At 42.6% G+C, this 22,675-nt stretch overlaps 1 protein-coding gene across 12 annotated transcripts in view; it reads right to left on the reverse strand.

Annotated features, from left to right (window-relative positions):
• Nucleotides 1-1,491: 1,491 nt before the first annotated feature.
• Nucleotides 1,492-22,675, reverse strand: part of LOC115523086 (zinc finger protein 660) — a 28,693-nt gene continuing 7,509 nt past the window's right edge. For 2 of the 12 annotated variants that reach the window (XM_030328731.1, XM_030328734.1), the window contains exons 5-7: nt 21,944-22,035; nt 21,528-21,654; nt 17,947-19,458 (exon numbers count right to left, since the gene is read on the reverse strand). In XM_030328731.1, coding sequence (XP_030184591.1) covers nt 18,017-19,458; nt 21,528-21,654; nt 21,944-22,035 — 1,661 coding nt within the window. In that variant the 3' untranslated portion in view covers nt 17,947-18,016. Of the gene's footprint in view, nt 2,981-8,400; nt 8,492-9,902; nt 10,662-10,690; nt 11,049-11,111; nt 11,186-16,390; nt 19,459-19,892; nt 20,425-21,527; nt 21,655-21,943; nt 22,036-22,675 lie in introns of those variants that run through there. The other 10 variants (XM_030328746.1, XM_030328736.1, XM_030328740.1 and 7 more) reach the window with 10 other exon arrangements.

Genomic DNA, 22,675 nt, shown 5'->3' on the forward strand with positions numbered 1-22,675 from the left:
AGAGGAGGACCACATTTAAGAATGAGCAGATTCTAAGTATTCCCAGATGGATTTAGAGCTAAGGACTTAAAGGTTTATATATTGGTTGAAAATGGGTTAAGGCCTTCTCAAAGGACCAGACATAAAGAAAGGCAGAGGAAGCTAGCAAGCGCCTGTAGTACTGACTGCATAGCATCCCGCCCTTCTTTTGAGAAAGGTTTTTCTCGGTGATAAAAGGAAGAAAGCAAACAGATCAGAAAACCTCAGTTCGTTTCCTCACTTCCTGACTTTGAAACAGAATTGTGTGAAGAGAAGAGCTTGTAGCTATAGCCAACATCTTACTACCAGGAGGCTCCAAAAATGAAAGCCAATGTGCTGAAAATTACGGAGTTAAGACTTAAGTTTAGTGAATTGCTCAGTTGCCAAACCAAACTTGGAACTGTTTACCTCTAGCCTTCCCCATAAGTAAACAATCAATGTTCTTAAGGTTTTCGCTACTAGTACTTGATACTGTGTTCATTACACCCAAAAATGTCCTAAATGCTACCTTACGTAAGGGTTTTCCTGAATCACTCTACGTGTTTAGAAACACTGCTCCAATGTCCCATACTTAAGCTATTTTCATTTACTATGTGCTAGCCTTGTCACACAATACGTGCATTGTCTCATTAAATCATCACAACTCTGTGAGATAGGTAGTTATTCCCTTTTTACAGATAAGTTGAAGGCTCAGAGCAGTTAAATGACTTGTCCAAAATTGACAAGCTAGTATGTGGCAAATCTGGGATCAGAACATGTCTCTCATTCCAAAGTCCGTGCTTTTAACTACTAAATTGTACATAACGTGAGAAGGCAGTGTCTTTCCCTAGTTTTAGATTATGCTGACTGCATCTTTACGGGTTAGGAACCTGCAATTTGCAATTTCAGTTTCATAAGAGGCATTTTTTTCTGGTTTTGCAGACATATGTTGAAAAAATGAAGCCTCTATTATCTGCAGATCCTTCAACAACTGTGGGAGAGAATATAGTGAATTTTTGCTGTTTTAACCTAACAGTGATTAAGTGGATTATACATCATGTTGACAGCCTGTAAAGTCAGCTTATTCTAAAACTGCAAAAGATCAATAACTAGTGTTTATGACTTAATAAACAGGAAATAGGCTCTAAAAGGAAACGACCTCCTCATGGTTCCACTGCTACTAAGTGCCAGTATTAAGGTGGAATCCCATGAGTTTAGGGTCTATGTTCTACACACCTTCATAACACTGCTGAGTGAAAATGAGCATGTACACTCATTGCAATTAAAAAAATACTGTACTTTCCTGAATATAAAAGTAGTACATTCTCATTGTACAAAAGTCTTTAAGACGCATAGAAAAGTATATGGAAGAAAATAGAATTCGCCTATAATTCTATCACCCAATGGTAATCACTGTTAACATTTTGGTTTGGTATTATTTCATTCTCATTTTTCTCCTATACGTAAATTTTTTTTTTTTAATTTGGATCAAACTTGTTTTTTCTTTATCTTCCATTTTATACAAATAATTTCCCCCATGGCATTAAATATTCTTTAAAAATGTTTATAATGGCTGCAAAACCATCATGTGGATAGACCATTATTCATTTAAACCCAGTGTTACTGAAAATCTAGTTCTCTTCCTTCAGTTATATATGATGCTGGCATGAATATCCCTTTGTTAATCTTTGTGTACTTCTGGTAACTTCCCCTGTATGGAGTCTCAGAAATTGAAGTAAGGTTGATAATAATGAAAGCCGGTTTTTCCAAAAAGTAGCAGTTAGGCCTACTATCCACAATACATGTCATTTATGAGGTTTCCTTCTCCTCGTTATGTTTTCTCTGGTGTTGAATAAGCTGTGAGCTATAACGGTAGGCCTTCCCACATTCACAACATTTATAGGGTTTCTCCTTAGTGTGGGTTCTCAAATGTAGAATAACTTGAGAAGTCTGTCTGAAGGTTTTTCCACATTCATTACATTCATAGGGTTTCTCGCCAGTGTGAACTCTCTGATGATCAATAAGGTTTCGATTAGAAGTAAAAGCTTTCCCACATTCATTACACTTGTAAGGTTTCTCTCTACGGTGAAGTCTCTGATGTTCAGTAAGGGTCTTCCTTAAAATGAAAGCTTTTCCACATTCATCACATTCGTAAGGCTTCTCTCCTGTGTGAATTCTTTGATGGTCCATAATCTTTGTATTAGAGACACATATTTTCCCACACTCCTTACACTTGTAAACTTTTTTTCCTTTGTGCATTCTCTGATGTTGAGTAAGGTTTGAACTACGGCTAAAGGCTTTCCCACACTCAATACAAGTGTAGGGCTTCTCCCCAGTATGAACTCTGTGATGTGAAATAAGACCTGAACTCCGACTAAAGGCTTTCCCACACTCCTTACATTCATAAGTTTTCTCCCCACTATGGATTCCCTGGTGCCGAATGAGGTGTGACTTACCACTGAAAGATTTCCCACATTCACTGCATGTGTAGGGCTTCAGTCCAGTGTGGATTCTCCGATGAACCACAAGGTTGGAGCTATGACTGAAGGCTTTTCCACACTCTTTACACTTATAGGGTTTCTCCCCTGTGTGGATTCTCTCATGTACTGTAAGGTTTGCACTCTGGCTAAAGGCTTTCCCACACTCAGTACATACATACTGTCTCTTTCCAGCATGAATTTTCATGTTTGTTGCAGTATCCAAGCACTGACTACCATCTTTTTCAGATTCTTGCTCACTCACTTCTGTAAGTGTTTTATTGTCTTTAACTGTCTTATGTCTGAAGTTTCTAGTCTTTCTCCTCATTTTCTCTTGCCTGAAGCATCACATTGGCCTCTTGAGTCTTCTCTTTCCTTTCAGAGGAGCTTTCTAAATTTTGACTTCCCTGGCAACACCTCTGTAGAGTTCTCTTCAAAGTGTGAGATTCTGACTTTTCAGGAATGATACTTTGGAATCAACACCTCCTCAGTCCCAGTTTCACCATCTGACAGAAGAAAGAGAAATTGCACATATCACCCATTCTCTACACTAGAGGAAGGAGAATTATCCAAAGATAACAAGATGTGGTAGATCACAGGGCCTTACAAGGAAGAGGAAGTGTTCAAAGTCAGAGAGAACTGATTACAAATAAGATGAGAAAAATAAGGGCAGACCCAGAGGCCGAGGTAAAGGCTTAAGGGAAGACAGGACAGGAACCCAACAGGTCCAGGATCAGGATCAGCAATGAGTAATATAAAATCCACCCTGGTTTCCTCCTATCTTATACTCTACTCCCAGAAGTGGAGTCATCTAACTAACTCCTCATCTGGTCCCTAGACAAAATGAACTGAAAGATCTTTAGTTCACCAGCTCTTCAAAATAGTTTGGCTTTTAGTTCTTGCTGACTGATTCCCCTAATACCAATGATATAGTGACTGGCACAAAACAGATGCTCAAGAATTGTTTCAATGATCGGCAACTGAGATTGTCTTGGGGTAGGACTAAGATTTCATCTTTTGCTCTAAGTCCAGGTATGAGGCCCCTATACACATCTCTGTTCTTAAGACCTGTCTTAATAAGGGGTAACACAGTTCTTCCAATACAAAGCCTACTGGAGCCTAGTCACACCATAGCCTACTTTGTAGGGATTGCTCTGTAGCTGAATCTAGCCACATGTGCTCATTCCGCTTCTCATCAAGCTACCACTCTGACAAGCTATCACTAAATCTACAGTGTGAAACTCAGAGGCTGAGGGGGGGAACAGGATTAGCTAAAATATGGCACGGGAAACTCTGATAAGACCTTGCATGATACAATGGTAAAGTATCTAATAGTGGCAAAAGGGTGAAAATAGGAGACGGCACAACCAAAAGGGGCCAATACATGAAACCCATGTCAGGAATGAGCAGGAACTTCCCAAAGAATTTAACATGAAACTTGGGACATACAGGTAATCCTTGCATATCTCAAATATGGAGAAGATTGGGTCATAAAAGGAAAACAGAAAGATGACTGCATGATACGAACACATAATTAATGTTCCTTTTACTATGTTCCTTTCCAGACTTGTCCATATTTATAGTTATATAATCCCAAATATATGGTAGATATAATTTGGTATCCTACTTCTCCAAGTTTTCATATGTAATCTTCCACATTGCTATTTAATCATAAGATCATTTTATGACTATATAATACACTGCCAACTGAATTCATGATCATTTACCTACAATTTTGCTAGTGTCAGACATTTCTGTTGCTCCCTGAGGTTTAACCACTGTCAATAATGCTATCATGATCACTTTTTATTAAGTCTATTAATTTATTTTTGAGAGAGAAAAAGAAAGCATGGGGAAGGGGCAGAGAGTAAGGGAGAGAGAGAATCTGAAGCAGGTCCCACGCTGTCAGCACAAAGCCCAACTTGGGGCTCAATCCCACAAACCATGAGATCACGACCTGAGCAGAAACCAAGAGTCGGACCCTTAACCGACTAAGCCACCCAGGAGCCCCTATCATGATCACTTAAACAAAGTTTTCTTCCTACTGAAATATATTCCTAGGATAAAAGCTCTACAAGTGAGTTATTGAGTCAGAAGAAATGAAATTGTTTTGTAGTACTGCCTTTGCCTTTCATAAAAGTTTGACCACTTTCCATTGTCTCACAGCTTTGTGATAAACTGAGTCACACTCTCTGAAGGAGAAGCATGTCCAATGGTGAGTGCTCAAGACCAGCGAGGAAGGAAGAGAAACTCCAACTGAGGTTAGAGTTCATATCTCAGGAACATAGGTGCCACTGATGCCATACAGGGACACATCCATACGAACTTGTGCCGATGATATAAGGGGGAGGCAGAGAAAATGATGGTAAGGGGGCGGACTCTTGTCAGGATCCTGAAGCACACTCACATCCAGCTGCCGCTACCCCTCCTAATCAAACAGGAAGAAAATCAGTAAGAAGCTAGGGGCCTGCAAAGCAGAGTCAGACAGTAAGTGAAGCCACTTCCAAAATTCTCTCTGAGAAAGTTGATGGTTCTTTTTGAGTTGTTTTTTCATTTGTAATCTTCTCTGAAACTTTTCTTCATACACGCTTTAAAGTAGTAATTACTGAGCATTCTACTTTGTACAAATCTCTGTTTTGGATCTAACAGGGAAACTTTTTAAAAGCATTATTGCAGAAAAGGAGAAAAATACAAACTAAAAGTAGAAAATACACACTCTCGGTAGTATGAACGAATGGATGGATGAAAAAGTGGGTAAGTTTATATATTTACTGTTATTGAGGGCTCTAATCTTGCTAAGCAAACTGTGTTCTGCTAACTTGTATCTTTTAATTCTTTTTGTAAGTATTACTTAGGAAAAGTTGGGAAATAACTTTAAAGGAATGGATTCCCATAACTACTAGAACAAAGGATTTTAGAGATTCAGAATGAGACAATGCCTTGAAGCCAGTATGTCTCATTTCTAGGCATGACTGATCTGAAGCTTCCCAGTTAGCTAGTGACATAACTATTCTATTGCTCAAGGCTGCTATGGAAAAGATCTTGTTGTGGCTTTCAAGAAAGAGGTATCCATGGAAAATGTTAATAGCCAGGTATTTACATGGCTAATCCCCAATATGACTGTATTAGAAGATGTGACCTCTAAGGAGGTAATTAAGGTTAAATGAGATCATAAGAGTGGAACCTTGATCTGACAGGATTAGTGTGTCCTTTCAATAAGACATGAGAGAGAGCTCACTTTTGTTTCCACTCCTGCCTCCCCTCCCCCCAACAAACTGAGGACAGCCATATGAGCACACAGTAAGAAGGTGGCCATCTATAAGTCAGAAAGAGAGTCCTAAGTCCTTACCAGAAACTGAATCAGGTGATCACCTTAATCTTAGGCTTCCAGGCTCCAGAACTGTGAGAAAAGGAATGTCTGTTGTTTAAATTACCCAGTCTATGGAATTTTGTTACAGCAGCTTGGGCACACTAATATAAGCATAAAGTATCACACCTACCTTTAAATAAATGGCAAAAAACTAAGAGACCAAATTAAAATTTATGAAGTACCCAATTAGGAGGTGAAGGGGGCTAGGGAAGGGAGTGATTACTGGGGCCAGGAATGCTCGGAGAAAGGTGCCTTAAAAAGGCAAACCTTTGGCTGAGCCCCAAAAGAGGAAGGAATTGTTTCCTCAGAAGGAAATGGGAAATGACTTGCACAGGGCCAGTGTACTTAGAAATAAGTGGGAGATTACACTATCACATAGCTTCATGATGTGTGGGGGGCCGGGCCCTGGTGCCAGGCTGAGACCGGGTCGAGCAATGTTCCCCGTTGACTCAAGCCAACCCGGTGGTTCCCCCACCCATTCCCCCACTTTCAAGGGCATACGAAAGCCTTGTCAAGGCCGAGAAAGTTAATTCCTGAAGCCTGTGGTCTGCAGGTGTTGGCAGTAATGCTACCTCCCTTTTTCTATCCCAAGTCAGATAGAAACAAACATGGGAATTGTGTTTTGCTAGCAATCTTATCAACAAGGTCTTGTGACCCGTCTAGAAAATGCGCAAGAAACACAGAACTAAATGTTTTGGTTGGCAGCGATTATGTGAAACCTGTTTATTCTTAGAATGACCTGACCCATAAGAGTCTGGTTATAAAAGATTGTGTACAGCAGCAATAAAGCCGTCACTTGGGCCATCAGCCCAGGGGACCCTCCTGTTCCCAAACTTTCTCTTCTTTTTTTCTTGCATTCCCCTACCCTCAGGCCCCTGACCTCGGTGTTTGTCCCGCCGGTCGCGACAATGATGGTGAGAATTCTGTCCATTTTGTTCACCTTTGTCTTCCCAGCATCTAGCACAGTTCCAGGCATATAGTAGGCACTAAAAAAAATTTTTTTTCATGAACAAATAAAGGAATGAAAAAATTACGTTGCCTGAAGTCATATGAGCCTGAACACTGAAATTATGGGGCATATATGGATATAATTTAATATATATTATATATTTGATATATAATTTGAAATGAGTACCAACCATTCTCATTTTCTTTCCCGATTCTATATTCTTTTTCTACCTTGCTGTTCTCTCTCACTCTCACTTGTCAAGAATACAGTTTTTCAAGCATTATCATTCATTGTCCCTCGTCCCCATACTTCCCTCCACATCCCAGCACATTAATATTTCTCTCAGCATCATGAAGTAGAAAACTGGAGAGAGGCAGCTGGGTATCCTATGAGTCGTATTTGAGGGATATAAAAAGAAATAATCCAAGAGACGCTACCTAGGAGTAGGGTGCTCATATATCCTGGTTGTCCCAGAACAGTGCTGGTTTATACTTGCTATTCCAGCATCATTAACGGCAGCCCCCTTAACTAACAAAAGTATACCAAGTTTGAACAATAAGTTTTCTATCATCCTACATAAAAGTGAAATTGGGAATAGAATGCTTTAGGGTATAATATTGTATGTCAACTACACTTCAAATAAAAATCTTAAAAAAAAAAATGCTTTAGGAAGATTAGCCTGGATGGGTTAGAGGTGAAAAAAAGGAATGGAGGAAGGGAAATGAGTTGAGAGACAACTTTAGGAATGCAGTATGGGTGACCATTAGGGGGTCTGCCACTTTCTAGGTGCCCAATAAATGTTTGTTGAATGAATGAACAAATGAATGAGATAGTCAGACCCCAGTCCAGGATAAATACAGGATAGAGAACAATGAAGTCCAGCTGTTTCCAGGAAAGCATACACTTTTATCAGACTAGATACAGAGAATGACTAAAAGGAAGAATTCAAGGTTATCAGATCCAGGTCTAAATATCTATAATGGTAGTGTCACTGAGAAAGATGAAGATGTAAGAAAACACTTCAGATAAGAAAAGGAAGAATATGTCAGGAATGCAAATTTAAGAATAAGAGGTGACAGAGGAAGTCATGAGAAAGTATAAGCTCACTGAGATGGAGATTTGGGTTAGAAGAGTAGGAAGGGAGAAAGAGAAATGCACAAGGATGTGCATAAGGAAACCCAGGGCCGTTCTGGGGGACCGGAGAAGGAAGCAAGACTTATCAGATCAGGGAGGGCCAATCCGAGGAGAAACTGGTCAAATGGAAACCTAACTATTTGTCCTCTGCCTGACTGGATGGAAAATTCCCTCAGAAAACCTGGAAGAATTCCCAGGCACTAGGAGGGAAAGTGAACTCTTGGCTGAAGAAGTAGGAGCAGGGATAGATGAGACCACAGAGCCAGAAGGACACTAGAGATACCCAAGCAACTGTGCATAAAAGCACACTCTCAGACAACTGGTAAACGGATGAGAACCAATGAGGCCCCCCAGATTTCTGACCCACAAATCCCTGAGATGGATGGGTGAGTGTTCTGATCTCAGGACCACCATTCAGTTCAGGCTGTGAGAAACTCACAAAGAGCAGAAAGAGAAAGAGAAAGAGGTTTTACCTTGGGATGTTGTATTCCCTTAATTCACCACATCACCTGCCTGTTCAGGTCCCTCTGAGCAGTGGTCACATGGCCCTTGGTTACTGATTGGCTGCAATGGGGTGAGGAATAAGAGGGAACACCTGAATATTCCAGACAGACAGATGAATGAAAGATAAAAATGAGGGTGCCTGGGTGGCTTAATCAGTTAAGCATCTGACTTCAGCTCAGGTCATGGTGTCACGGTTCATGAATTCAAGTCCCACATCCAGTGAGCTCAAGCCCCACTTCAGGTGAGCCCTTCTTCCCCGCCCCCCCATCTCTCTCTCTGCCCTTCATGGGTCTCTCTGTCTAGCTCTTTCTCCCTCTCTCTTTCTGCCTCTCACTCACTTGCACCCTCTCTCTCAAATAAATAAATAAGTAAATAAATAAATTTCAAAAAAATCGAAAGGAAGGAGCACCTGGGGGCTCAGTCAGTTGAGCGTCCAACTTCAGCTCAGGTCATGATCTCATGGTTTGTGAGTTTGAGCCCCGCATTAGGCTCATTGCTGTCAGCACAGAGCCTGCTTCAGATCCTCTGTCCTCCTCTGCCTTGCCCCTCCCCCACTCTCTCTCTCTCTCAAAAATAAATAAAACATTTTTTTTTTTTAACTGAAAGGAAAAAAAATAAAACAACTGGGAGAAAATATCAGAGGAACTACTTGACCTCAGGAAGAAAAAGGCCTGTGCCTTAAACATAAAACAAAGCCTGACGTCATGACCAAACTGGATAGATTTTACCATATAGAAATCTCTGTACTTCGAGGAAACACCTTAACAAATCTGTAATATAAACTAGAGTTGCTTTATACTAGAATTAATTGGGTGTATGTCTGTGTCACTCTGCCTCACAAGTACACACTCAGCTCTAAGCCCCAAAGAGCAAGGCCCATGGTATTCATATGTGGATCCCACAAAGTTCCTAGCACAAAGAGGGCTAAGTAAATGTTGTATGATTTGAAATGTTAAACAAATTTAAGATTTTAATTCAATCTGGGTGTAGGGACGGTGAGAATCGCATCTGACCTCCACTTGTTCATCCCTTTAGTGCTTCATACTTGTCTGAACACCGTGACAGTATATTTGCAATCTCAGCAATGCTGTCGCAATGGGGCCATGCAGGGGCCCCAGTTCCCTGAGAAACTGACCTAGTCAGAGATTCTCAGAATGTCAGAGCTAGAACAGATCGTTCAGACCTCCTGGTGTCCTATATTAAAATGTCGTGATGGGGAGACCGAAACTTAGAGGAAAGCTGCGGCTCAAGTCCAAGTCTCCTGACACCCAAATTTGAGTTCAACTGTATTACCTTTCCTCCCATCCCCAAACTCTATTCCTCAAGGTTCAGAGGCCCCACTCCCACTTCTCTGCTTCTTTCCTCCTCAGTAAATAGCCATCCAGAAATCCTCCCTTTCAGCTGTGGTCCCCTTTCTCTAGCATGTAGGATTCCTGTCCCCAGATAACAAATTTCACAGCATAGGTCTCACCTGCCCAGCACAGACAGCCTCACTTCAAAGATCTGCCCAGCACAAATCTTGCCTGATCTCTTCCTTGAGTTTGGTGTGGAAGTTCCTAATGGGATGCTGAATCACTGTAAACAGACAGAAATGATTGAGTTCTCGGAGAGCTCAACTCCCAGTGGACACTCAGGGCAGTGTCACATACTGGGCACCTTCCTTTCCCAAAGAACTGTGAGCAGTAAGGGTGATAATTCCCACTCTGAAGATGAGGAAATGAAGCTCCCAGAGGTTGAGTGACTTGACAACGGTTATGCAGCAGGTGAGAGACAAATCTGTGTCTGAAGGTAATCCTCGTTCTATCAAACTACAGTTGCTCCTTTTCACTTGTTCTGTTTGATATCTAAAAATTCCCGTATTCTTCTCTAACCGCAAAATAAATTCCAACTGCAATCCAACTTTTTCCAGCAGACGTCTGCAGCAGAGGGATGAGAAGGGAACCTTGCTGAGTCAAATATCTTTAAAGAGAAAACTAAGCCCTTAAAGGGAGGATAAGAGGAGAATGTTTTGTTTCTTGTTTTTTTAACAATTACCTATTTCTGAGAGTTACTGGCCCTCACAATTCGTTTTGTGTTTTCAACCTCTCCAGATTCCCAGACTCTGCTTCTAACCCTTCAAGCTTATTCCATCTCTTCCCTACCAGAAAATACCTCTGTTTTGTACACAACTGTAACCACAGGACCTAGCATCTAGTGGTAGGTACTCAATGAGGATTTGTTGAATGAATGAATGAATGAATGAATGAATGAGCGAGCAACCTTCGGGAAAACCCTGTCCTCCTGAGTTCCTTTCCTTCCTGGGAACACAGCGGGGAACGGACCGGTGTTCCGATTCAAACCGGTGTTGAAGACGGGTTGTGGAGTCCTTTGAGCCTGGCTGGGATCTCGACTGCTGTGACCAGGGCAGCCTGCTGACTAGGGGCGGGGATGACAAAGTTCTGTCACCACTATCAGCTCTGTCAGAGCGAGCAGCTACGCGAAGTGAGAAAGGAGACCCCGGACAAAGAGGCAGCACCGAACGCGGGGAGGGAGAGGCCCACGGAGAGGCCCACAACTACCCAAGTAGACACCTCCCTCCCTGTCGCCGCGCGTGCTGCCCTCAAGGAGGCCCGGCTCCCGGGCGGTGGCCCCACCCACTCCCAGAACGCGGACCGAGCCCCCACGCCAGCCTGCCACATACCCCTCACCGAAAGCGCCCGACCCACATCTTGGAACACAGCGGAGAAGGAACTGCGTCACGGACTCCCCACTAACCCCCCTCCTCACCCTCCGACCCTTCTAGGCATCTGGAGGTTTCCGCATCTCTGTGTCCCGGAGGCTGGAGCCTCCCGCCCCCTCAGGAGACCTCTTGCCCCGCCTCCCGCAGTTTTTGCCCGGGCATTGGCTGGGAGGATGAAAGGGCTGGGGGGAGTGCGGAAGATTAACTCTCGAGGGCTCCAAAAGGGGTGGAGCCAGGGAGAGACTTGGTTAGGGCGGGAAGAGGAACCAATCAACTGGGAAGCCCTTCTGTATCCGAAAGGCTCCCTGAAGTCACGTTCATCTTTCCTTGCACAGATCCCGTGCCTTTCAGCCTCAAAGCCAGGTGCAGTTACCGCTTACCCGCAGCGTATAAAAATACGTATTGCGTGCCTACTGTGTCACTGTTTTAGACGCTGCAGATGAGGTAGTGAAGAAAATGAACTCGCTGCCTCGTGAGGCTTACTTTCGAGTCAAGGGATGCAATGATAAATAAATACCTCTGGGGGAAGAGTATTCCTAACAAAGGGAACAATCAGGAGCAAAGGCCTTGTAATCAGGAGGGAGGTGGGGCACACATTTCAGTCCTTATAGACCATAAGGACTTTGGATGTGTCACAAATAATATTGGAGGGTTTGGGAACCAAGGAGGGACATGATCTTACCTTTTTCTTTTCTTGCCACATATTCAAGGTTTATTAGCTATTAGATACAAAAGAAGCCAAGAAACTTGTTCCCACAAATTCTGCAAATTTCTTGCTGGTAGTCCCTGGTCATTCTGACAAAAACCTGACATGGACATTTCACTAGATGACATAACGTTTTAAAATTTTGCTTTAGCTGCTCTGTTGAGAACAGTCTGTAGGCGGGTGAGAGTAGAAGCTGGGAGGTTGAGGCTATTGTAGTATTCCAGATGAGAAACGATGAAGGCTTGGATTAGTTTAGAAATGATAGAGGTGATGAGAAATGCTTCTGCGTATAAAGCTGATGCTTGAACAATGCAGGGGTTAGGGTCACTGACCCTGTGCAGTAAAAAATCCACATATCACTTTTGACTCCCCCCAAACTTAGCTAGTGTTAAGCCTGTTGACCAGAAGCCTTACAGATAAGTCAATTCATACTTCCGTAGGTTATATGTATTATGTACTGAATTCTTACAATAATACCAATTTTTTCCTAAATTTTTTTTTTGTATTCCCAGGCTACACAGTTCTTCTGTGAGTTTTCTCAAATTGCCCACATCTCCGAGTTTTTCCAGTAAATTTACTGGAAAAAAAAAAAAAACACATATAAATGGACCCATTCCAACCTGTGTTGTTCAAGGGTCAACTATATTTTGAAGGCATGGTCAACATGATTTGCTAATGAATTGGTTGTTGGTTAAGGATGACTCTACAGTCACTGATGTGAGCAACCAGAGTAAGTTTGCCTTTTAGAAATAGAGTAGACTGAAAGAAGAATGGTTTTAGGGAAAAGGATCAATAGTTTTATTTTGGATGTGTTAAGTGAAAGATGTCAACTAGACATCCAAGTGAAAATGTCAAACAGGCAGTTGGAATGAGAGTGTACCAGGAGCTCTCTTATCTATTAGCTCACGTAGGTGAAACAGCAACCCTGCCATATTTCAAGAAGGAGACTGAGAAACAGAGATTCAGAGAAATGATAAGACTTACACAAGTTCATGCCCCCTAGTTGATGCTGGACGTAAAACTCAGGTCCATGACACTATTGTCACAATATCAAGAAACACTTAAGAAAAATATTCATGTACATTAAGACAGTTATGACCAATTAAGTCTAACTTTTCATGTATTCTTTTATTTGAGGGAGGGGTCATTAATTCTGATTCAACATGGTAACTCTACATTTGGTCCCAGGAGGTAATGATTACTCCTTAATATTCTAGCCCAGTTGTTCTCAAATTTTAGAAAGCCTAAGAATCAGTTGGACCCATGTTAAAAATACAAGTTCCAGGGGTGCCTGGGTGGCTCCATCAGTTAAGCATCTTTTTTTTGTGTGTTTATTTTTGAGAAGTGGGGAGGAGCAGACATAGGGGGACAGGGGATCTGAAGTGGGCTCTGTGCTGACAGCAGGCAGCCTGATGCAGGGCTTGAACTCATGAACCATGAGATCATGATCTGAGCCAAAGTTGGACACTTAACCAACTGGGCCACCCAGGCACCCCAAGCATCTGACTCTTGATTTCAGCTCAGGTCATGATCTCACAGTTCATGGGATCAAGCCCCACCTTGGGCTCTGTACTGTCATGTCAGTGTGGAGCCTGGTTGTGATTCTCTCTCTCTCTGATCCTCCCCTGCTAGTGTGTGCTCTCTAAGATAAATAAACTTAAAAGAAATACAAATTTCAGTGCCCCTCATTCAATTTGTTGCCTTTATCTAAAAGCGTATTCTTTTTTTCCGACAAAAATCTATTCACTCAGTCCAAAATGACATCACTGTTCAGAATCAGGGTATTTTGAGGGTTACAATTGCCTAAATATTCAGCATTTCCATCTTTATCATGACATTTGCCAGCTAAAGAAATTCCAACTCATATTTGGGTAAATGAAGTCAATATCCAATTATTCAGGTCTTACTTTATTGGTCAAAATAGTGATAATGCAATGCTTCCCTTTGGAAATTCAGCCTATTTGAATATAGGTCTCTCAGGCTGTTAGAAAGGATCAAGATACTTCACTTCGAGTGATATATGCACCCCTATGTTTATTGTAGCATTATATACAATAGCCAAGATATGGAAGCAATCTGTGTCCATTGATAGATGAATAAATAAACGTGCTATTGATAGACGAATGCATAAAGATTCTTGTTTGGGACAGGGCAGGTAGGGGCACACCTTTACCTCTGCCCCAATACAAGCTGTTCATTAACTTTGACTCTAGCATATTGCTCTGGACAAATCAGAGGCCCCTGACCAGATGTGCAACTTCTCTTATTCCTGCAGACGGTTGGGAATTGCCCAGCTGTTCCTGATCCTACTGTTCAAGTATCCCACATGTTCACTCTCAGAAGAAAACTTAGGGAACCCCTGAGACGAGGTGAATTGTCTAGTTTTTCCCACGTGGCTCTCTAAGGTCTCTTAAAGAAAAACCACAACTATCATTGCTCCAGTGCTCCTCACTAGGATAGATGTCCATAATAAACATACAGCTCAGAGAATACAGTTGTTAGTGGTTTAATATTTAGCACCATGGCAGCTGCCATGACCGCCTTTTCCATAAATGGCCCCTGTAACAGACCGCATACATCCCAAATCCTAAGGGCACCAGTGTGGTGGTTCCCAAGGAAAAGCTTGAGTGTCACCAATTTTTGCTCACTGCCAAAGCAGCCTGAATGCTGACTGGAGAGTTTCACTGGTGGTGTCTTCTTGACATCAGGACATGCTCTATGACTTGCCAGGGCCGCTACAGTTATGATGTAATTGCATTTGTTTTGGCCCCTCCACCCTTGGGAAGCAACATAGACAGTCACAGACATAGACAGCAACATAGAGTCTCAGTAAGGGGATATAACATTTTTCAATTTTTTCCCAAAATGGGACTCAAAGTATATAATTAATGTATACAATCTAAAGGCTGACCATGTACCTTTGTGCCCCATGGCCCTGAGCATGCAGCTATGGTTACCACTCCCTCTTCAGTCTAAGGGGAATATATATTGTCCTGTGATTACTTTGTCTAATAATCTCACCATAGCCAAATATTGGATAACTATTGACTCTGTTCATCTCCATCTACAATCCATATGGCACCAAGTTGGCATTCAGTTGGGAAACTGGGTATCTGTAAATGCATCATCCATATAGAAGACAATGCAACTGGAAGGGATCTGGGGGAAAAGCCTGTTAGATTATAAGATTATCATTGTTTTTAATGAGCCAACAATTCCTAACCAAGCAACACTTGAGGAAGACCCACAGGTCAGAAAAGGGGTGGGTCATCATACAGCTCTTTCCTACTGTGGTTTCATGTAAAGCATTCACATGCCTTAACAGGGGATCTGTACCTCATCTTACGTAGCCCTGTGCATACATTAGTGGGAAGACTATTGTGGTTCAGTAAGGAATATCTACATTGTCCTATTCTAGATCAAATAGTTGTACCATTAGTTACCTGGAGCCAGCTGACATGACACCTTCTCTTTATACAGCTGGAACAAGTGCTTCCATGAGGCCCCATCAGGCTAGAAAATGTCCTAACGTTAGAGTCAGAGGATGATATTTTCCATTAAGCAAAAGCTACCTTGTGAATACTCACAATTTGTCCCTAACAACTAGAGGTTTTCATGAAGTGAAAGTTTTCATGAAAGTATCCTTCATAGCAGGAGGTCAATGCCTTGACAGAAATGTTTCCCATTTAGTACAGAAATGGGTACTGAGTATTGTCTAACTCAGTAACTTTTTAGTACCCATAGTCTCTTGACCTTTCCTACTAGATTTAAAAGCGGAACAATTAGGGTTGGGGATGTAGAGTATAGGTGTGGAATATTTTCTTTCTGTGCATAAGAGGTAAGAGGATAATGTGCATATGAGGTAAGACAATTAAGTGTCCAGCTCCTAGCACCTTTACTGTCATATCTGACCACTTAAACTATCTCCTGGGGGGCGCCTGGGTGGCGCAGTCGGTTAAGCGTCCGACTTCAGCCAGGTCACGATCTCGCGGTCTGTGAGTTCGAGCCCCGCGTCGGGCTCTGGGCTGATGGCTCAGAGCCTGGAGCCTGTTTCCGATTCTGTCTCCCTCTCTCTCTGCCCCTCCCCCGTTCATGCTCTGTCTCTCTCTGTCCCAAAAATAATAAATAAACGCTGAAAAAAAAAAAAAATTAAAAAAAAAAAAACAAAAAAAACTATCTCCTGGGTATAAATTCACACTAATTTTTAAAAATAAAGTGGGGGTCCTTTAATGCCACTACTTAACAGTCCAGTAAAAATGATTTCTGGATATACATTACCAAAATTTACAGAGGGAGAAATCTAAAGACTACAACCACTGAAGAATCAAAATGTTGCTAAAGATATGTCCCTCCCAATTACCTCCTCCTCAAAAAAGAATCTGGCCACTATTTTTAGCCTTCAATGAATAATTCCCACATTATGCAAACTATTTCAGAAAACAAAAGAGAAATAAACTTTCCATATACATTTTGGAAAGCCAGCCAAACCTTAGTAAATTAAATCTAGTTTTCTACATTAAAAAAAAAAAAATCATCACAAACAAATGGATTTTATTCCAGGACTTCCAGGAAACTTCAATTATTTGGAAGGTTGTCAAAAAAATATGAATTACAAAAAGAATAGATGACATACACCAACACATTTTTAAAAAACTTGATAGAATTTAGCAACTCTAAGTGTAATCATTGCTATAGTGGGTACTATGTGCCAAGAGCTGTTCTAAATGCCTTATACTTGCTAATGAACTAATTTTATCCTCACAACCATAGCTTTAGTTTACAGATGGAAGGACTGACACACAAGGAAGCTAAGTGACTTGGCCAGGGCCACATACCCTAGATGAGTGGTAAGCCAGGATTTAGTTAGGATACTAGGCACAAAATCAGTGTTCTTAACTACTGTACTATCTTGCTTCTTCTAAAAACAGGAATAGAAGGAAACTTCCTAAACACAATAAAGTACCAGAAACCAACAAGGAAGTAATGGTGGCGAGATGTCCAGAATACATGGGGAAGTTCTCAATAAGGCCCCCAAATGCGATATTCTACAATGAGATGCTGCTTCCATCTTTAGAAGCTTCTACTCTAGTTGGGGTGAGAAGAGGGATATCAGGCCCAATTTAAGGATGGTCCACCTAGAGAACAGAGTTTTTAAAAATTATTTATTAAACAACTACTATATGAAAATTATCTATATGCTAAAAGAAATACATATCATATCTAGCCTCAAAGGGCCTACAATAAGTTGATATGAAAGTATACACATACACACTGAGAATAATTGACAAGGTAGTTTAACAACAGTTGCACCAGCTGTAGCACCAGCTAATTGGAAGCAGTAAGGTCAAAAAAATAGATGTTTAAGAAGAATGACGGAGGACTTCAAGAAAGCCTTTTAGTGATTAGAGGGATCTGAAAGGATCTAAGGGACATACATTAGCAAACAGGAAGAAAAGGTTTTATAGATAGGGAACACAGGTGATGAAGGTCTGGATTATTGTGGAAGTTTAAAATCTATAGGGATGGGGCACGTGGGTGGCTCAGTTGCTTAAACACCCGACTTCGGTTCAGGTCATGATCTCACAGCTCGTGAATTTGAGCCCTGCGTCAGGCTCTGTGCTGACAGCTCGGAGCCTGGAGCCTGCTTCAGATTCTGTGTCTCCCTTTCTCTCTGCCCCTCTCCCTTTCCTGCTCATGTCCTGTCTCTCTCCTTCAAAAATAAATAAACATTAAAAAAATTAAAATCTATATAGGGAGAACCTTTGCCAAGAGTAAAGGAAAAGATGAATCTGACTTGGAAAGTGACTTATGCAGATGGTAAAATGGAGGAGATGTAGCACACTAAGAAACACAGAATCTCTGTCCTTGAGAAGCACACAATCTGATTATGGGATACATAACTAAGAAACTGGATTTCTCAACAAATCCAATGAAAGAATGGACAAACGAATAAATGAACTTATAAGTACATGAAATGTGTAGTCCTTACTTTACCAAGACTGAGAAAGGATTACACCGTGACTCCCACTTTCCTACCTTCATGACCCATCAGAAAGTATGCAGAGAATGGCACATTTTGAGGAGCAGTTTTAAGAGATCAGGATGAGCATCCTTCTTATAAAAAAAAAGCTTAATTCAAAGTTCCTTGGAAAATCATGCCTTAAGAAACTGAGCGAGCCAGACCTGAATGTTTGTCTCCGATGTGAGTTCGCTGGTGGTGATTGAATGTGGAACGCTGACTAAAGGCTTTCCCACACTCAATACACTCGTAGGGCTTCTCTCCAGTGTGAACTCTCTGATGTACAATGAGCTGTGAGCTGTCACTAAAGGCTTTCCCACAATCACTACATTTATAGGGTTTCTCCCCAGTATGGGTTCTTTGATGTACCATGAGACTGGAGCTATAACTAAAGACCTTCCCACACTCATTACATTCATAAGGCTTCTCACCAGTGTGAATTCTTTGGTGTATAATGAGGTGTGAGTTTTGATTGAAGGATTTTCCACACTCGTTGCATTTATAGGGCTTTTCACCTGTGTGAAGTCTCTGATGTCGAATAAGACATTTACTGAGACTAAATGCCTTACCACATTCATTACATTCAAAAGGTTTTTCTCCAGTATGAATTCGCTCATGATCAACAAGTTGAGAGTTCTGATTAAAGGCTTTCCCACACTCACTACATTTGTATGGTTTTTCCCCAGTGTGGAGACTCTGATGTCGAATAAGACATTTACTCCGACTGAAGGCCTTGCCACATTCATTACACTCATAAGGCTTTTCGCCAGTATGGATTCTCTGATGATCAGTAAGATTTCTATTAGAACAGAAAGCTTTCCCACATTCACTACACTTGTAAGGTTTCTTACCAGTATGAAGTACCTGATGTCGAACGAGACTTTTACTCCGAATAAAGGCCTCACCACACTCACTGCATTCATAAGGTTTCTCTCCAGTATGGGTTCTCTGGTGGTCAATTAGTTGGGAACTCTGAGTGAAGGCTTTAGCACATTCATTGCATTTATATGGTTTCTCGCCATTATGGAGTCTCTGGTGTTGAATAAGATGGGAGCTGTGTCGGTAAGTCTTTCCACACTCACTGCACTCATAGGGTTTTTCCCCTGTATGGGTTCTGAGATGAACTATGAGCTGAGAGGTCTGCCTGAAAGTCTTCCCACACTCATTACACTCATAGGGTTTCTCTCCAGTATGGATTCTCTGGTGCCCAATGAAGTGCGAATTCCGATTGAAAGCTTTACCACATTCATCACACTGGTAAAATTTCTGTCCCTTGAGAACTCTCTGATGTTCTGTAGCACCAGAGGACAGATTTGAATCCTTATATTCATCACATCCATCTTTTGTGGATTTACCTTTATCCTTGTGTGTTAGTTTGAAGAAATCACTTTCCAGTCTGCTCCCTTCCTCATCTGACGGTTGCCCTTCCAGCTTCTCTAAAGCACCTTCACAGGCAGTTCCTGCCTCTGGTTCCCCAGAAACCACCCCACAGAGGCCTCCTGATGTCCCATCAGATGACCCTAGTCCTTTAGAAACTTCCTGCTTTGCAGGCAAATCTGGACACTCCATCCTAGTCTCATTTGCTGCCAAAAGAGAGAAGAAAACAACTTTTATTCATTTTGCATCCTATTAAGGAAACAGAATCATCAGGATCTACGTATCTGAAAAAACCTTCACATTAGGGGACACATTAAGAGGCGACACAGTAAGAACAGGACAAAAGTGGGAACTAGCTCAAGTTTTTCTTCATGGACAGAAAGATGAAGAGGGGAAGGACGATGGGGGGGAAGGGAGTGGACAGAGGTCTGTCCTGATAGCTCTTAATTGCTCCAATTAATTACCCAATTCAAAAGAGCAATTAGGGGCACCTGAGTGGCTCAGTCGGTTAGGCATCTGACTCTTGACATCGGTTCAGGTCGTGATCTTGCAGTCGTGGGATCGAGCCATGTGTTGGGCTCCATGCCGAGCAGAGACTGCTTGGGATGCTCTCTCCCTCTCTCTCTGCCCCTCCCCAACTTGCGTTCTCTCTCCCTCTCAAAATAAATAAATAAACTTAAAAGGAAAAAAAAAAAAAAGAGCAACTGGAGGGCAAGAGAACAGACTGTACAGACGGGTGATCTTACAGAAGTCACTTAGTAAAATGATGAACTCTAACATCCTTTCCAACCATGCCATTGTCTGCTTCCACGGTTCTCAGCAAAGATATTGCGGGGAGAGAGGAGTGGCAAATACCTCAAGTCAAATATGAGAAACAGTGTAGGCAAGCACAATACGGAAAAAAACGGACCAAAAAAAGTGATTCTCACGTGTGAGGACAATGACAAGATTCAGAGAAGCCACGGGTTCAGAAAAGCATGCAGGGGACAGCAGAGCTCTAAAAGTGGGGGTCCTCTAGTCCCTGGGGCACTGAACTGGTAGAAGGCAGTACTGCATTCCTACGAAAATTAAGAAAGGGATCGATAATTTGAAATATGACTCAAAATATGTCTTTGGTATCTTGGTCATCTGGAATCATAGGAAACTGAACAGTTCAATCTTTCCTTTGGAATCTAGAAAAGATGGGAAGAAGCAGGCAATCAGTCACAGCTAAACACAAAAATGTTGGTTCCTTTTAATCACATCTTAAGCAGGGCCACAACCCATCATGGCATTTTAGCACATGGAAAGTTATAGATATCGGGCTCCTTGGCTCCTAAGCCCACCCACCCTCTTCAGATTTGGCTACTGTCCTAGACTTGCCATCCAGAGAACCTGCCCCCAAAACATCCCCCTCCAGGAAGCTGTCCCACCTCCGTCGTTCCTGAAGGGGAAGCTGAGGCAGCCATGTTTTGTGCCTCATGACAACTGGTCTCATTACATCTCAGACCACGACTGACCAGGGCACCAGGCCCAAGGGTAGCTTCTCTGTACCTTACACATCAGCCTCTGCTGTGGCCAGGAGCAAAGTCTGCCCAAATAGAGATGATACTTAATGGCTGAACCACCCTTGGAGTCCCTCTCTAAGTAAATCTGCAACTGGAAATGGGGCAAAGTAAAGAAAATAAAAACAAGTAGGAGCTCGAAGCTGAAATGAGGCAAGGAGAGAAGCCAAGCCATTAGGAGCCACGGCATGCAAAAAGTATGAGGGAACAGAAAGTCTAATCAAGAAGATACCATGAGAGGACAAAAGGTTCGGAGTGAAGAAAATAGGTAGCCGTGGAAGGAGAAAACAGGTAAGCAGGGAGCAACTACCACATTCCCTGGCATAAAAATTATTTGCTGTTGTTGCTGAGGACCCTGTGCTGCTCTGGGTCAGGGCCCAGTTTCCATGGGCCCCATTTCCCAAAGGATGGTCTAGCTGGCAGGTTTGATCAGGGTTTCCATTCCTTCAGCCTTACTGAAGTAACACAGCTCAGGACTTACAATAACATGAGTGGTTCCCTACTCCTTACAACTACAAATTCTAACCAAACCACCTAGCTCAATTAAAAGTGAAATAAAGACACTGCTTATAATTAGAACGCTGAGTGATGGGTGCGTGACAGTTCATTACACTGTTCTCTGTACTTTGTCTTACGTTTGCAGCTTTTTGCAATAAAGACTTGAAAAAGAAGCACATAGCAAAGAAAACGTATAGAATGCAGACTACGTTACTGGGGAACAGAATCATTACCCAATGAGGCCACTCTGCGATAATTTTCCGGCATGAGGCTCCGGTACACGGCTCTCTGACTGAGTGCCGGACCTTTCCACTTCCTCTCGGTATAGTCCACAGACAGGAACTCGTACGCTGCAGAACCCTGGAACGACAAGCTTCTATTGCTCAGGGATATTCCCGGCCTGAAGGGCAGAGACATCAGGGTACCCAGAGCCCAGGGTGGGGCCCTGGTGGGCAGAGGGGTGCTGGAGGGAGAGAAGCTGGGATGAAACAGAGTTCATGAACTCAGCAGGCAGGACCCAGTTCCAGAGGGTGCGATCAGGCTGGGAAACCACAGGAGCACTTTCAGAATGGGCCAGGGCCCGGAGATGAGTGCTAGCTGTTCCTGCACCACACACTTGGGAACTCAGGGAAGACAGACTCAAGCTCACCTGGGGCCTGACCATCCGAAGCACAGTTGCTGCTGCCTGGTCTCCTGACTTCCCAGCTTGGGAAACGGCAGGCACCTGGGAAGCACACTGACCTGACGGAGGAAAGAAAGCTATGAGGACAGCCCTGCCTTGGCTCCAGTAAGGTCTGTGTCCCAGTGAGTGGATTCAAGAGAACCCAGGCGGCTCCACACACTGCCTCTCATCCCTCTTCCAGGCAGGCGTTTTTCTGAGGGTGCAGAGGGTCCTTGGTCAAACTGAGAGCTGGCCATTCCTCCCAGCCCTCACTCGCTTCAACCTCTCTGAAGGAAGCTATACTTCTGCCCGCTTTCTCTCCCCATGGCTTCCCTAGCATCAGCCCAGCCTGCTTTTCCTCTCACATCTCTGGCCCCTCGTTCTGGTTTCACTTCCTTCTCTTGCCTTCTCATTATGGACACTGGAGGCTCTCAGACCTCAGAGCATCTCTTTTTGCTCTGTCGGAGATCTCACCGACTATCAATGCTCTAACGCTGCTTTCGCAGTTCCTAGCTCTTTCCTAGACTCCTATCAGAAGCTTCCAGTCACCTACAGGACGTTTCCTTTGGGTGTCCCTCATCACCTCAAATTCAAAATAAAAAATGGATGTTCTGACCATCTTCCTTTCCTGACTTCCCTCTTTCTGTCAGTGAATCCATACACTGGCCAAACCCCCTAATTCTTCCTTTCCACTGTCTCTTGGATTCGTCCTTCCTATGT

The sequence above is a fragment of the Lynx canadensis genome, chromosome C2, assembly GCF_007474595.2.
Source record: "Lynx canadensis isolate LIC74 chromosome C2, mLynCan4.pri.v2, whole genome shotgun sequence".
NCBI lineage: Eukaryota > Metazoa > Chordata > Mammalia > Carnivora > Felidae > Lynx > Lynx canadensis.